Below are 13,450 nucleotides of genomic sequence, written 5' to 3'. Positions count from 1 at the left end.
AATTATTACTTAAATTTTTCAGGAGTTTTAAATATATTTATAATGATTCCAATTTTGTCATAAAATTTATGTAACATTCTGCAAAAAAATTGCCTGAAAATCTTCCAGATTTTTTTACAATTTTATAAATCTTTTTATATGTTTGAAATATTTTCGACACTGTAAACTTCCCGAAATAATAAAATGCTGAAACCTGAAAATCCTGAATTTCAAAATTCTAGAATGATGAAATTCTGGACAGTTTACAATATTATCGGATTTGAAAATTCCCGAATAATAAAACTCCAGGCCGAATGCTGTATGGAGATAAAATATACAAACTAGAAAATTCCCGAATTTCAGAAATTGAGAAAATAGTTTTGTGATCAATATTATCTATCTATTAAAAATACAATAATCAAATATTTTTATTATAGAAATTTTGTTTAATGTTTAATTTTTTTAAATTATTGTTTAAATTTAAAATAACAATAATTGTATGAAAATGTGATACAAATATAAATTTAAAACACGTGAACTTCAAATAAAACAAATTTTGCAGGATTCAATGCAGGCTGATTTAACGCGACGTTTATTTTTATTTTTCTAAATAATAATTTCATTTTTGCGAGCATTTTCTGTAATGTACAAAAATACAATGCACATCTTCAAATAACTTTTTTTCCAAAAATACATTTTTTTAATTATTGTTATTTTATATTCAAACAATAATTTTTAGAAACTATAAACATTAAAAAAGTTTTTTCTTTGGTAAAAATATTTTATTATTCTATTAAAAAAAATTTTTAACTAACTGTTTTTTAATTGTTCAAATTAGAGAGTTGTCAAGCCCGGATATTGTATAATTCGAAATTTTTCTGTTGGCAATTCTCAAATTCGGTAAAATTGTAAATTTTCGAGAATTTTCCAATTCGGGACTTTTATATTTCGACTTTTATATTGCCCTCTGCTGGCCCTCGACAGGTTATTGTGGTGTGTTACTTAACTTAAATTATATATAAACTTACTTTTTAGCACTATAATTTTGAACCAAACCAGATAAGAGACTTTATTCATATAAATATATTTTGAAAATAATTTCTACCAATTTATTATTTTCTCATGCACTGTAAAAAAAGATTTGTGTAAAATTACAAAGTTTCGGAAAATTAAATAATCTATCATTGTAAATATCACACACTTCACTGTGTGATTTTACAAAAGTATGTGAAATTACATCCTCTAGCGATATAAATAAAAGGACCCTCGAACAGCAGTGTAATATTACACACTCGATAAAAAGAAAATCACACATCAATCAAATAATATGTGAATACGAAAGCGTCTCTCGTGTTCGTTGTTTATCGATGACTTTATCCTTAAATTTTGAAGCATTTTTATTTTTAATGGGAGGAAATTCACAGCTATGTTCAACTTTTTTGACAGCTTTCACACAAAGTAGACCGAATCCGAGCTATTCCTATTTTGCCTTTTACATTTTCTGCTATTAGAACGGAAAAAATGCTGTTATTCAAAACGTATATTTCATATTTTTTCACGGAATATTTAATCGTCAAAAAATGCCAATAGTATCTTATGTGTTTTAGGCAAGTGGTAACGTGTCCGGCTTGTGTTTCTTCAATCTCCATGAAATTGTACGAAGTTTGAGCTTTCGAGTGTTCGAAACCCGTCGCCCTGATAAATTTTATTTTATTTTATTCTTTCACATAATGGATTTTACATTTTCGCTTGTAAAATTATCGGCCGAATTGGAATATCACCACAGATTCGTAAAGTTACTCCGATATACGAGGGTCCTTTTATTTACATCCACCAGAGATGTAAAATTCAATAGATTTTTTTTACAGTGTGGGACCTTGTAAAGCCATCGACAGGTAAAACCTTACAGTTTGAGTGCAGAATGAAGTTGGCAGTGAGTTGAATATCAATATAATTCGATTTCGATCAAGTCGAAGATAGTACGGTGATCTTCTTCGTACTTCAGAAGGTACATGATAATCAACACATATAACTTTGCTTAAAATTTAAAGTTTTATGTGGGACAAATAAATCAGAAAAAATGGATGACGATAAAAAAGGATTAAGAAGTAGAAGTAAAAAATACAGAAAGAGACGAAAAACCCTCCATGACGTTGCGTCTTGTTCGGCGATTGATGATTTGTTCAACTCTTCAGCAGGTTAGTAATAAATATTTTTAAATTATTTCATTATGCAACGTAAATTTGTAAATCTTTTATTTGATTAATAATATTAGTTTTTATGCAAAAATTATATCATTCTAAATACACCACATTTTCCCTTAAACTCAAGTTTTGAAGTTAGGATAAGAAGAGAGTGGTTTTATAATAATAACTAATAGTTATACTTTTACTTTTAACTTTTTAAAATAGTCTGAATGGAATATTTGATACACGAGTATGTCACGATATGTGTTATATAAAGATAGTCAACTTACTCAGTATAAAAATACTTTGAAAACAAAAAAATTATGTTTTACACAATTTTGAATGCATATTGTTGTGAAAAATAATTCATTTAATTGTATTCTTGTGAAAAATACTAATTTCTTTATTTGTCTGTTAGATGTAATTTGGATAAATCAATTATTTCATGGAGAATTGACGTATTCGTGAGCACAATCTTATTAGATTCTGCAAATTTCATGCTTTTCGAGCTCTAAAGATCTTATGTTAGAAGAAAAGTTTTTTTTTTATTTGTATTTATGTTTTATAAATTCAATTATCCTCATTAGGAGAATAAATATAATAATATAATAATAAAATTAAAAAGATAAAATAAAAACTGAACACAGATTTTAATTTGAAACAAGAAAAATTGAATTGATTAAAAAAAAGACAAATTTTCAACAAAACAGTTGAATTCTTAACCATCACTGAATATTTTTCAACCAAACAGTTGCATTTTAAACCAAAAAGATTAATTTTATACAATAGAAGACACATTCTTAATAAAATACATGAATGTTTAATCACAAAATATCAATTTTCAATTTAAAATATAAATTTCAAACCATAAACGGAGTTTTGATATTTTTATCAAATAATATAATTTTTAGTCAACCTGAAAAAAACGAATTCTTAGAAAAATAGCTAAATTTTCAACTAGAAAAAATTTTCATCTCAGTGATAAATCTTCTTTAAAAAATCAATTTTCAAGAAAGGAGTTTCAACATTCGACCAAGAGGTTTTAAATCCTTTTTAAACAGATTTATAAAGTACAAGTGATAATTTAAACGATTTAGTAATTTCAGAGAACAATGAAGACTTCGAGGCGTTTATAAATACCGATGTGGCAGAGATTCAAATGAAGCAAAATGTTCGTTTTGAAGAGGACGTTCAGATTGAAGAAATTAATTTAGAATTTGAAGAAGACGAGATAGTGAACGGTATAATGCCAGCTGTTCTCACAGATGATTTTTTTAAGGATGATCTTCATGAATCGGGAACGTACGAAGAGGAAAAAATAGTAGAAGAGGAAGAAGTTGCGGATAAGGATGTAGCTGCACCCCAAAATGAACCACCAGAAATTTCAAAGTTGCGTGAGTGGGGTCAAAAAAATACCGGAATCATCGCTTGATGAATTGTTAAATATTTTGCAAGAGAGATTGCTACCTTCTTTACCAAAGTCTTCAAAAACATTCCTCGGAACAACAGATGCTAGGAATGATATTATTCCAATGGAAGATCAGAATGAAATAATGGGAGAATTTGTTTACTTTGGTATCGAAGCTGGTCTAAGAAACTGTGTAAGTTCCGATATACACAGAGAAAATTTAATCAAATTTCAAATTAATGTTAACGGCTTTCAACCGTTTACTTCTTCGTCAGTTGATTTGTGGACAATTCTAGGAAAAATCCACTTCATTCCCGATGTCTATAAGGTTTTTCCAATAGCAATCTTCTGCGGGACAACGAAACCTGGAAATCCTGATACTTTTCTAAATAATTTTATAGAAGAGTTGAACCAGCTGCAAACAAATGGCATTACTATTTCAGAAAAATATTTCCTTGTTCGGCTAAAGTGCGTGATCTGTAATACACCTGCCAGAGTGTTTTTGAAACAAACAGTGGGACACATTGGATTTTATGCTTGCGAAAAATGCACTATCAAAGGTCAATCAGTGGATCACACAACTGTTTATCCATCCTGTGAAGCTGAAGAAAGAACCGATGCTTCATTTAGAAGTAATGCCCAACCTGAACACCATCATGGACCTTCACCTTTTCTACGAATATTTTCGTACATAAATATGAGTTTCAAAGAAAAACCAGATCTATAAATTTCTTTCGAAAATGGAAGGCCGTGGAATTGAGATTTTTTGCGCTTTACTGTGGTACCGTAGCACTGAAAAATGTATTATCAAAAAATTTGTATGATCACTTTCTTTTATTTTCCACAGCGTACAGAATATTATGTTCAGACGAACTATGTATCAGACATGCAATTTAAGCAGAAGCATATTTAAGAGCTTTTTTGTTTCTCTTGGGGATTTGTATGGTGTGAAGTCATTCCTTATGAATGTTCACAACTTAATTTATATAGCAGACGATGTTATCTTCATGGGGTGCTGTTTGACAAGAATTACTACATTCTCTTTTGAAAACTATTTAGGGATATTAAAAAATTAATTCGGAGTCCTAATGGAATTCCTGCTCAGATATGCTGTCGACTTTTTGAAAGAAAGTTTTTTAATAAGGAAAAGGCAACAATATCACCAATTTTTGAGGTTCTTAAAAGAAAACAAGGTTTTATAACGCATGTGAAGTACAAAGGATTTGTAATCTCCACCTTAAGTCCAAATAACGCGGTCATATTACAAGACGATAGAATTATAACAGTTGAATCTTTCTTGGAAACTCCCGAAGGCTATAAAATCGAAGGTCGACAATGGCGGAAGAAAAAACCGCTTTTCAAATATCCAACTAATTCTAGTCACCTAAAAATGTGGGAAGTAGAAAGTAGGACATGTGACATAAAAGAAGTTTTTCCAATAAACTGCATTTCTTATAAATTAGTCAAATTATCAACGTCTGTAAGGGAAAATGAGGAAGAAAGAGTATTTGTGATTCCTCTTCTCCATCATGAATAAATTCAAGATTTATTCGTAGGGAATTCATTAACAGTATTATTTGCTACATGGCTTGCAATATAGTTAGCTGGTTAATAACATACAAGCTTGCGATGTGTGATATTGAGATACATATATTGTTAATAAACTATACAGTAATAACTTAATTATATTCACAATTTATTTTTGCAATAAATAAATTCTAAAATTTCATAAAATGATCCTATAAATATATATATTCTTTCTAGTTTATAGGTAGAAACCCAACATTTAAATTAAAGAGAATGTTGTTAACCTGCTTGTTACTATATTAAGAAGAATTTATATAAAAATGAATAGTATGATTCAAACGTTGTAAACTTTACTATATAAATTATAAAATAATAGTTTAAGAAACAAATTCCATCAATAATCATACAGATAGAAAGTGAATAAATTTTTTTTTCCTAAGGATTTCATAAAAATAATTGAACAATTTTTCTAAGTTTTAAATATAATTGATTAATCATGCAATGTCACAAATTTGTGTCTCCTTTATACATTTAAAAAAGGCGCGCACCGCGTCGTGCGGTACATTAGCAGTAGAGGGACTCTAATTGGCAGTTGAAAATCACTGGTCACGTGATCAATGGTAAAGCAAAGTTTGCAAAATCTTGCACTGGATATGTGATATAGTATAGCCGCTGCACATTTTAAGAACAATCGTCAATCGATCAGGCTATAAAATTGTTTTTTTCCTTTGGCTATAACAGGCAGCGCGAAAACTGTTTTCTGTCTCTATATCATTTAGTGCATTTTATCTGTCGTGAGTATTTGGCATCAGAATCTCCGCAAAATTGTGAGGTTATGTGTTTTCAAACTTTTTTAAGTTTTCCTGTTTGGCACAGAATCAGAATTTTTACTCTATACATTAACAAAGGTAAGAGTTTTTAAAACTGTCTTAGAATCTAATTGCATGAAAGTCACTCTGAACACTCATGAAATATATAGTAACACGTGCATGAGTTCGAATCTGTATAACAAGTATGAATATCAAAGTAAGGGTTTCGGTATAAACACTAGTTTTGACCCAAGGAGTATTTGCTTTTCCATCGTATTTGTGTGTCATTTTAGAAAAATTGACCGTGGAAAATACTAATCTCGCGTTAATGCTTTTCGTTTCAAATTTTTTAATTACCTGAAAAAATATTCAGTTTTAAGTATATTTTTGCTGAAATGAATAGTGTTTGAGATAAAAGGGGAAACCGAGTTTTTGATTTCTTGCTTCCAGTCTTGTTTTGAATCCGAGCACGCAATCGAAACTTGATTATTTGATTTATTAATGTAAAATAGAGCTTCTCGAAAAGTATGGCACTGTAGTAACTATAACCCGCCAATTGACACCTCTCTATTTGATTGTTTACTAAAGATTATTTCCTTACATAGTATCATACATATATTGCCATTTTTGAACAGTGCATTATATATAAAAGACCCAAGGAATTAATTTGTAAACTCAGTTCATGAATAAAGATATTTTTAATATTCTAAGTTAATAATGCTTTCAGAATGAAGAATATCATTTTCAATTGGTGGAATTCATCAAACCTGGGCCAAAACCATTAGTTAGAAATGTTGATGTTATTTCTTCACATTGGTTTCGTTTTATAAAATAACGTGTAAATAAAAATTATTGACGATCCTATAACCCCAGAAGACCGAATTTTATTGCATGACCTTGTTTTGAATTCATCTCCAGCTCCTGAGGACTGGCCTTTATTTTCTATCAACGTTTTAGGTGGTGCTAGTACGTATACTATAAAGTTTGTATTCATAAAATTGTATTTGCGTCTTCAATTATACCGTTTATGATAGGAGCTATTACGGTATATCAATTAAATTTTTTTATCTTCAGAAACGTACGTCGAAGCTGAGCTTCGATTGAACAAGCTAGAAAGGCAAATGTACGCATTTACGACTGATACGGAAAATCCTTCAGAAAAAAAGCTGCAGAGGTAGTAGAAAAGATTAAGAGCAAGAAATTAAAGATTACAGGAAGCACAATACAAGCTATGTAAACATGCCATCATTATCAGAGACGGAAGCAGACTCTACTAAGAAACGTAACAGATCTTCCTCTTCTTCGGCTTGGACTTATTCCTCTAATTCTTCTAAAGAATATGAAGAAAGACTTCGAAAACGTTTGAGAAAGAATAAAAAACTGAAAGGGAAAAAACGGTTAAAAAAAGTACCGAATCGACGATTACTAATTTACCCAGTAAGTGTAATTGCACATTTTCGTACAATTCGTATGATTGCTAAGAGAATTTGAGAAACATGGAAAAATATGAAATTTTAAAAAATTTGGAAAGTCATCGATTTAAAAAAAAAAAAATAATTGGAGCTTTTTAAGAATTCAATTTTCTAAATTTTTTTATGATTCTATTAGCCCCTTCAATTCATTTTATAAATGGGCAAACTACTTATCAATCGGTTTTAAATACTTTTAGCTTTTATTTCATATCGATTAAATAAAGATTACTTCGATTAAAAGTATACATCATGTAATAAATATACAATATTAAAAAATTTTTAAACAGTGATTCGAATTAATTTCTTAGTTTTAATTATATTTTTTTTCAAATATTAGAGCTTCTTTACTTTTTGCCTAATTTTAATTACTTTAAGATGTTAAATTATTCTAGATTTAGTCTGGAATTTCGCCTCTAACCGAAATAATTCTGGAATTTGATAACTTGTTCCTTGCATAAACCTTACCTGATATCATATCTTCGGTTAATTAATTTTATTTTCCAGTAATATTGTTTTCTGTTTCACAAAGGAAAACCAAATGATTCTTACAAACCGATAACTCAAAATCAATTTGAACAGTCTCGTCAAATCTTCGAAAACGAGGAAAAAAAGCATTTGAAGACAATCTCGATCTAAAATTTAATTTGCAACAATTAAATGAAGAGATATATAAGCAGGAATCTAATTACTGTCGGAAAACTGATGAAAAGAAACTGGCTGCTGCAACCACGAGACATTCTAAACCTGTTAACGGTAATTAGGTTAATCATACTCGAAATAATACTACTTTAGCTTCTTGTATGGTGGAATGTAAATATTAATATGTGTATTTCCTAAAGCGTTTAATCATTTTAATTTAATATTTATTCACAATCAATTTAAAAAAATTAAAAACTTTTTGTGGTCTCTAATTTAAACTTCAAATTACAAAACAAATTACAACGTGCATCAACTGTCCGGAAACTCAATTTTTGATACTTTTATTCCCATTATATTAGTTTATTTTTGTCCATCAGACAAACGACGTAACTCTTCTCAAGACATAAGCTCACACGAAGCCAATAGTTCATTTCAAAATATCGCTCTGCAAAATAGCAGCAAAGGCGCAGGTGAAAAAGTGCCTGATTGTGATAAAAAGGTTCATGGAAAAAAATTAGTGCAATAAAGGGAAAATCTAAAGCTGTCAGCGGTAATGTTATAAACAATGTACACAAGGCGTGTACTCTCAGATTAGCCGAGGTGATTTTATTACTGATCATCAGCTTGAAGTACCGTTTAATGAGCTAATTAAGCCTAAATCTTCCGATGGTCAACTTTCAGATAAAGAATTTTAAAAAAGATTTCGTAAGTAAATTTATTCATTTTTGGTCATTTTGCTTGAAATTTACTTCAAAATATTAATTTTTATTTATTTCGATTAGGAGGCTACTTTGCCGTTTAATTTCGACAGACAACTGAACATTAAAAGAAGTTCATCCAATATATTAAAAAAATTCTTGAGCAAAACACTGGTGATGCAATTTATGGCATCTAGGAAAAGCAAGAAGGGAGTCGAAAAAAGTTTGTTTAACGAGACGCAAATGTTTAGAACCATGTTTGGTGAAGCTTACATTCTAAAAGTTTTTACCTATATAATTAATTACTTTGTATAGTTCGCTAATATATATATATATATATATATTTACACTTTGCAGATGTGTTGAGAAAAACTTATATTGACAGCATATCTGAACAAGAGATAACAGAAAAACTCTTTACTCATGAATTGGATATTGCGGTCTCGCAGCCAAAGACTGGGATGGAGGAAGAAAGACTAGAGCGGATGTTGGTAATGAAAGGGGAAACGACCAAGAATACTGTAAATATGTTCGATAAACATAGTTATTTATAATCTTGAAATATAACATATCTCTATCAAGATAGGATTGTATTTACTTCTTTTAGACTGCTTCCTTTTATTACGTAAAAAAATGCGTTTCTGACAAGCCAATTTGATTCAAAATAAAAAATAGAAGCAGTTATAAATTCTAAATCCATTCAAAATTTTTAATGCCTGTTACTGAATTCAATGATTATTTTGCTTTGAGTTAAATTATTATTCGAGCTGGATATGTAGAAAACATTACCGTCCAATTAAAATTCTTTGTTTATCAAAAAATTACCATTTCAACTTTTAATTTCAAATAAACGCGCGAAAAGTATAGGAAGAAGCGCATGCGCAATACTGGACATTGGGTTTAGTACAGTGAGGGACTCTCTAGATTATAGAAATACCCTATTAATAGGCCCTCGCTGGATTGCCCACTCATGGCCTCGCTAGCTGAGCGTGACGTTTTCGCTTGCGCCCTCGATAGATTGCCTCTTTAGGGCCTCGATAGAGAATAGGAAATCTAGACAGGGCCTCTTAAGAATTCACTTTTAATTTCTACCCGGGACGTCGTCGTTGTGAATTGTATGTAAAAATTGTACTATTTTTATTTTTATAAGAAATATTTTTCTTCAATTAAATTGTTGCATTAAAAGTGTTTTGAAGAGATTTTTTAAAATCTTTCGGGGAATAAAATTAGTATTTATAGGTCGACAAAGGTTTGTTTTCTTTACGAAATTTAGCTTTCGTTTAAATTTTTCCAGTTGCTTTTACTATAGTACAATTTACGTTTGTATCTCGAGCGAAGAAATCCATTCTATTGTTTGACAAATATTCTTTGCAAATCAATATTTTTCACAGAAAATTACCCCGAGTGACCTGCAATTATAATTTTATAAACGTGAAAAAAACAAATTTCAATGTTTTCTATGAAAAACACTATCCCTGAGTGACATTACGAAGTCGGAAACAATACGAGTCAATTTATTTAGGAACAAGCTTTTTGAACAAAAATTACCTTAAGTGAACCTTTAATATATATTTGCTAATTTGTACAAAAACCAGGCGTTATTTTCTTACAAAAAAAATAATAATAATTTGTGGGGGTGACAAATGATAAAAAAATTAATAAAACTTGAATTTGTACGATTTTAATTTGTAAGTAAATAATTTGAGAGGTTTCAATCTAAAATTATAGAACACTTTCCATTCAAACATTCAGATGACATATTTAAATAGCTTTAAATTTAAAATTATTCCATATACTGAAGACTACAAATTTAAAATGTCTCAACTATAAAGGCTTTAAATATTTTTGAAATTGCTGTTCTGAAGACTAAATAGCACTTATTCTTTTATTAAGAAATCACAACCAAAATTGTTAAAAAAAAGTTTTTAAAAGAGTTTTAAAAACCTTAAAAAAAGGTCAGACGTTTTAATAGTTCAATATATGTGATAGAACCTCTTTAAATTTGAAATTAGTCTATACTTTTTCATGTTTTAGCTACAATTATTCAATTTTAGAAGTTATAAATCACAATTGTGAAAAACAAATAAAATGTTTTAATTAATTTATATTTAAAACAAGAAACCTTTGCATAGTTCAATCTAAATGCAGCTGCAAATATTTAATTTGAAATGTGTTGAATTCAAGGTATATTTTAAAAAGAAAACTGAAAGCAAAGGATCGACTTTCAAAGGAATTGAAAGAAAGTGACTCGCTGGACAGCAAATGAACATGGAAGATGGTGTATTTTCGCATTTTTAAATTTTAAATTAAAACTTTTTCGCGTTGTAACAATTTCGAAACCTGGATCAAGCTTCAGATCTGAAAAAAATTCAGCGATACATACATGTCAAACTTTTCTAACCTCAAAAAATCTTTCTACTGCTTTACCGTCATATTTTACTAAGAATGAGAAAACAAGAATTCGACTTCGTAGTACAATGAGGGCAGCACGTCGATAGGGCAGAAAATGTGATGTCCTATATATATATAATTCCCCACTCCGACGCCTCGTACCGCATCTATGTTTATAATATCTTCGTCATCTGTCTGTTGAAAAGCTTAAAGTTCACCCACACATAATGAGATGCATAGAGAGATTGAAGCCCCTTTCTGGACGATACCATGAGTCCTCTGCTTTTTTGTATCTCACTTCTGCCTCTATCTCTCGCACTAAGAAATTCTTCAAGAAGTACATGGAAACAATTAGTATGTACTTTGGATTGGACAAGTATCCGAAATTCATTTGAAGCAACCCAGGAAAAAAGAATCCATTGAAAAGACGACTCGGCGAATTGCGTATCTGTCATTTGCAGATTCAGAATGTTAAAACAGAATCGGTTTGCGACTATGTGAATCGGTCATTTTCTCAAGCAGCTTCGAATCTGCCATCTAGTGAAATGACCATTTCAAGCAAAGTTATATTTAATCGGTTTCCTTCTTTTTGAATGAGACCGACTTTTTTAGGGTTAAGCTGCCATGTTTCACACGATTTTTTATATTGATAAATTATCGAAAGGTTAAAAGAAATCGTGCGCAGGTCTACTAGATTCCTTTTGCTATTTCAGTTATTAATCTTTTACGACATATAAGTTAGTGAACAAAATTATAACGACCAAAAGTCTTTAAAAAACAAATCAGCGGCAATTTGGAATTCCAGTGGTAGATACGCAATTCAAAAGCCTTCGAAACCCATTTAACAGAAGTTAATGGATTTTTGTTTCCTGGGAAGGAGAGATTATTGGCGTTCTAAGGACCCTAAGCTTGTACATAATTATTATTAGACATCTTGACACCTGAGAGATCTATTTGTATTTGTAATTATTTATGAAAAGTTTCTAGGACTAGATAGCGAAGAACGAGCTGATGGTCCTTGATATCGCCGCACGTAAAATCATGCATATGCATAAGAGCTTGCATATCAATTCGTTTGTTTCGTAATGATACATCTCACGCCGTCAATGCCGACGCGGTTCTAAGTACAGCTTACATCGTTGCAAATGGCAGAGATCCTTCCCTAAAATTGGCTAGGAACCACGAGATGATTGGCAAAGGAGCGTTCCTTCACCAAAGCCGTGGAGCAGGAGGCCGCGAGCCTTAGCCTGAATTTAACATCAGACGTGAGGGAAGTGCATTCCTCCATCTAGATGCTTCACTTCTAAAAGCCGAATGAAGAAAGCGGAATTTAAACATTTTCACCAGCCGCTAATCGACAAGAAAATATCAGAAATGTAGAAGATTGATCCTTGTCGACGGAGCAAAGTTTTGCTTTCTCCAGATCATCAGGACTTAATTCAGGTACATGTTGAATACCTAGAACACATACTATCAGGGCGTCCCACCTACGTGGGAACGACATATCTCTACAGACATAATGCGGCCCTAAGAGCACTTTATTACCATCCTTGTCTCTCTTCGGACGTTGGTCGCAACTCCACTCTGCCGAACGTTCCGAGGGAGATAGAGTCAATTGTCCGAAACGAGAAGTGGAAAATTTTCTGGAATTACGATTTTCGGACAACAGTCTCCGTTGCACACTCGAGGCCTTACATTGTTCTCCAAGACTTCGAGAAACTTACTATATTCGTAATCGAATTCTTAGTTCCGGCCGACTGCAATATCATGGTAAGGGGAAGAAAGAGAGGTATTAAGACCTTAAAAGGGAGCTGCAATGACTGTACCCAAAATCTTCGGTTAAAATAATTGTCCTTGTGATTGCTGCTCTCGGAGTTGCAGAACTATCACTGGTTCGCTTACCAAAAATATGCCAAGGCACTAGCGAGATAGACGCAGAAAGCTACTGGAAACTGCCCAGTTGAAAATTCCTGTACAGGTACCTCGGAGGATGATGCACATGTTCCTGCCCACGAATCTGTACAGGTAATCTTGACGGTTCCTACACAGGAATTTGGCAAAGGAACCTGTACATGATCCTACAAAGGAATCTGTATACGAGGTTACCTATGAGTGATCTTGTACAGATTTCTTTACAGAGTCAATTGAGGTGTGGGTTCATATTCAGGAACCTGTACATGAACCTGCGTAGGAATTAAACCACGAGGGTTCGCTAGTGGCTCGGCTCTGTCCATGGTGAGTTGAATCTTGAAGGAAATAAAAGGAAAGCAACTTTATAGGTGTAAGTGACATGAGTTTTCGCGATGGCTTTCTGTAAAGGAAGCGTTCACTTATGATGTCA

The 13,450-nt window shown here is 31.3% G+C and overlaps 2 protein-coding genes and 1 long non-coding RNA gene across 5 annotated transcripts; all 3 read left to right on the top strand.

Annotated features, from left to right (window-relative positions):
- The first annotated feature begins 2,013 nt into the window (after nucleotides 1–2,013).
- On the top strand, nucleotides 2,014–4,080 carry LOC117179033. Its single transcript, XM_033370656.1, has 2 exons — nucleotides 2,014–2,177; nucleotides 3,263–4,080. Exons 1-2 carry the CDS (start codon nucleotides 2,060–2,062, stop codon nucleotides 3,595–3,597), a joined length of 453 nt encoding a protein of 150 aa, XP_033226547.1. The 5' UTR covers nucleotides 2,014–2,059; the 3' UTR covers nucleotides 3,598–4,080.
- On the top strand, nucleotides 3,698–4,300 carry LOC117178642. The gene has a single exon (XM_033370065.1). It carries the CDS (start codon nucleotides 3,698–3,700, stop codon nucleotides 4,298–4,300), a length of 603 nt encoding a protein of 200 aa, XP_033225956.1.
- A 1,436-nt stretch (nucleotides 4,301–5,736) lies between these two features.
- On the top strand, nucleotides 5,737–9,301 carry LOC117177974. 3 transcript variants are annotated; one of them, XR_004467776.1, is made up of 7 exons: nucleotides 5,737–6,008; nucleotides 6,637–6,875; nucleotides 6,984–7,346; nucleotides 7,911–8,134; nucleotides 8,398–8,725; nucleotides 8,803–8,941; nucleotides 9,076–9,301. It is a non-coding gene; the product is annotated as an uncharacterized LOC117177974 (long non-coding RNA). The 3 variants fall into 3 exon arrangements; XR_004467775.1 differs by having other exon boundaries at nucleotides 8,803–9,000; XR_004467777.1 differs by lacking the exon at nucleotides 9,076–9,301 and having other exon boundaries at nucleotides 7,886–8,134; nucleotides 8,803–9,068.
- Nucleotides 9,302–13,450: the final 4,149 nt, after the last annotated feature.

The sequence above is a fragment of the Belonocnema kinseyi genome, chromosome 8, assembly GCF_010883055.1.
Source record: "Belonocnema kinseyi isolate 2016_QV_RU_SX_M_011 chromosome 8, B_treatae_v1, whole genome shotgun sequence".
NCBI lineage: Eukaryota > Metazoa > Arthropoda > Insecta > Hymenoptera > Cynipidae > Belonocnema > Belonocnema kinseyi.
The sequence above is the reverse complement of the archived record's forward strand: the minus strand, read 5'-3'. Positions and strand labels throughout refer to the sequence as shown.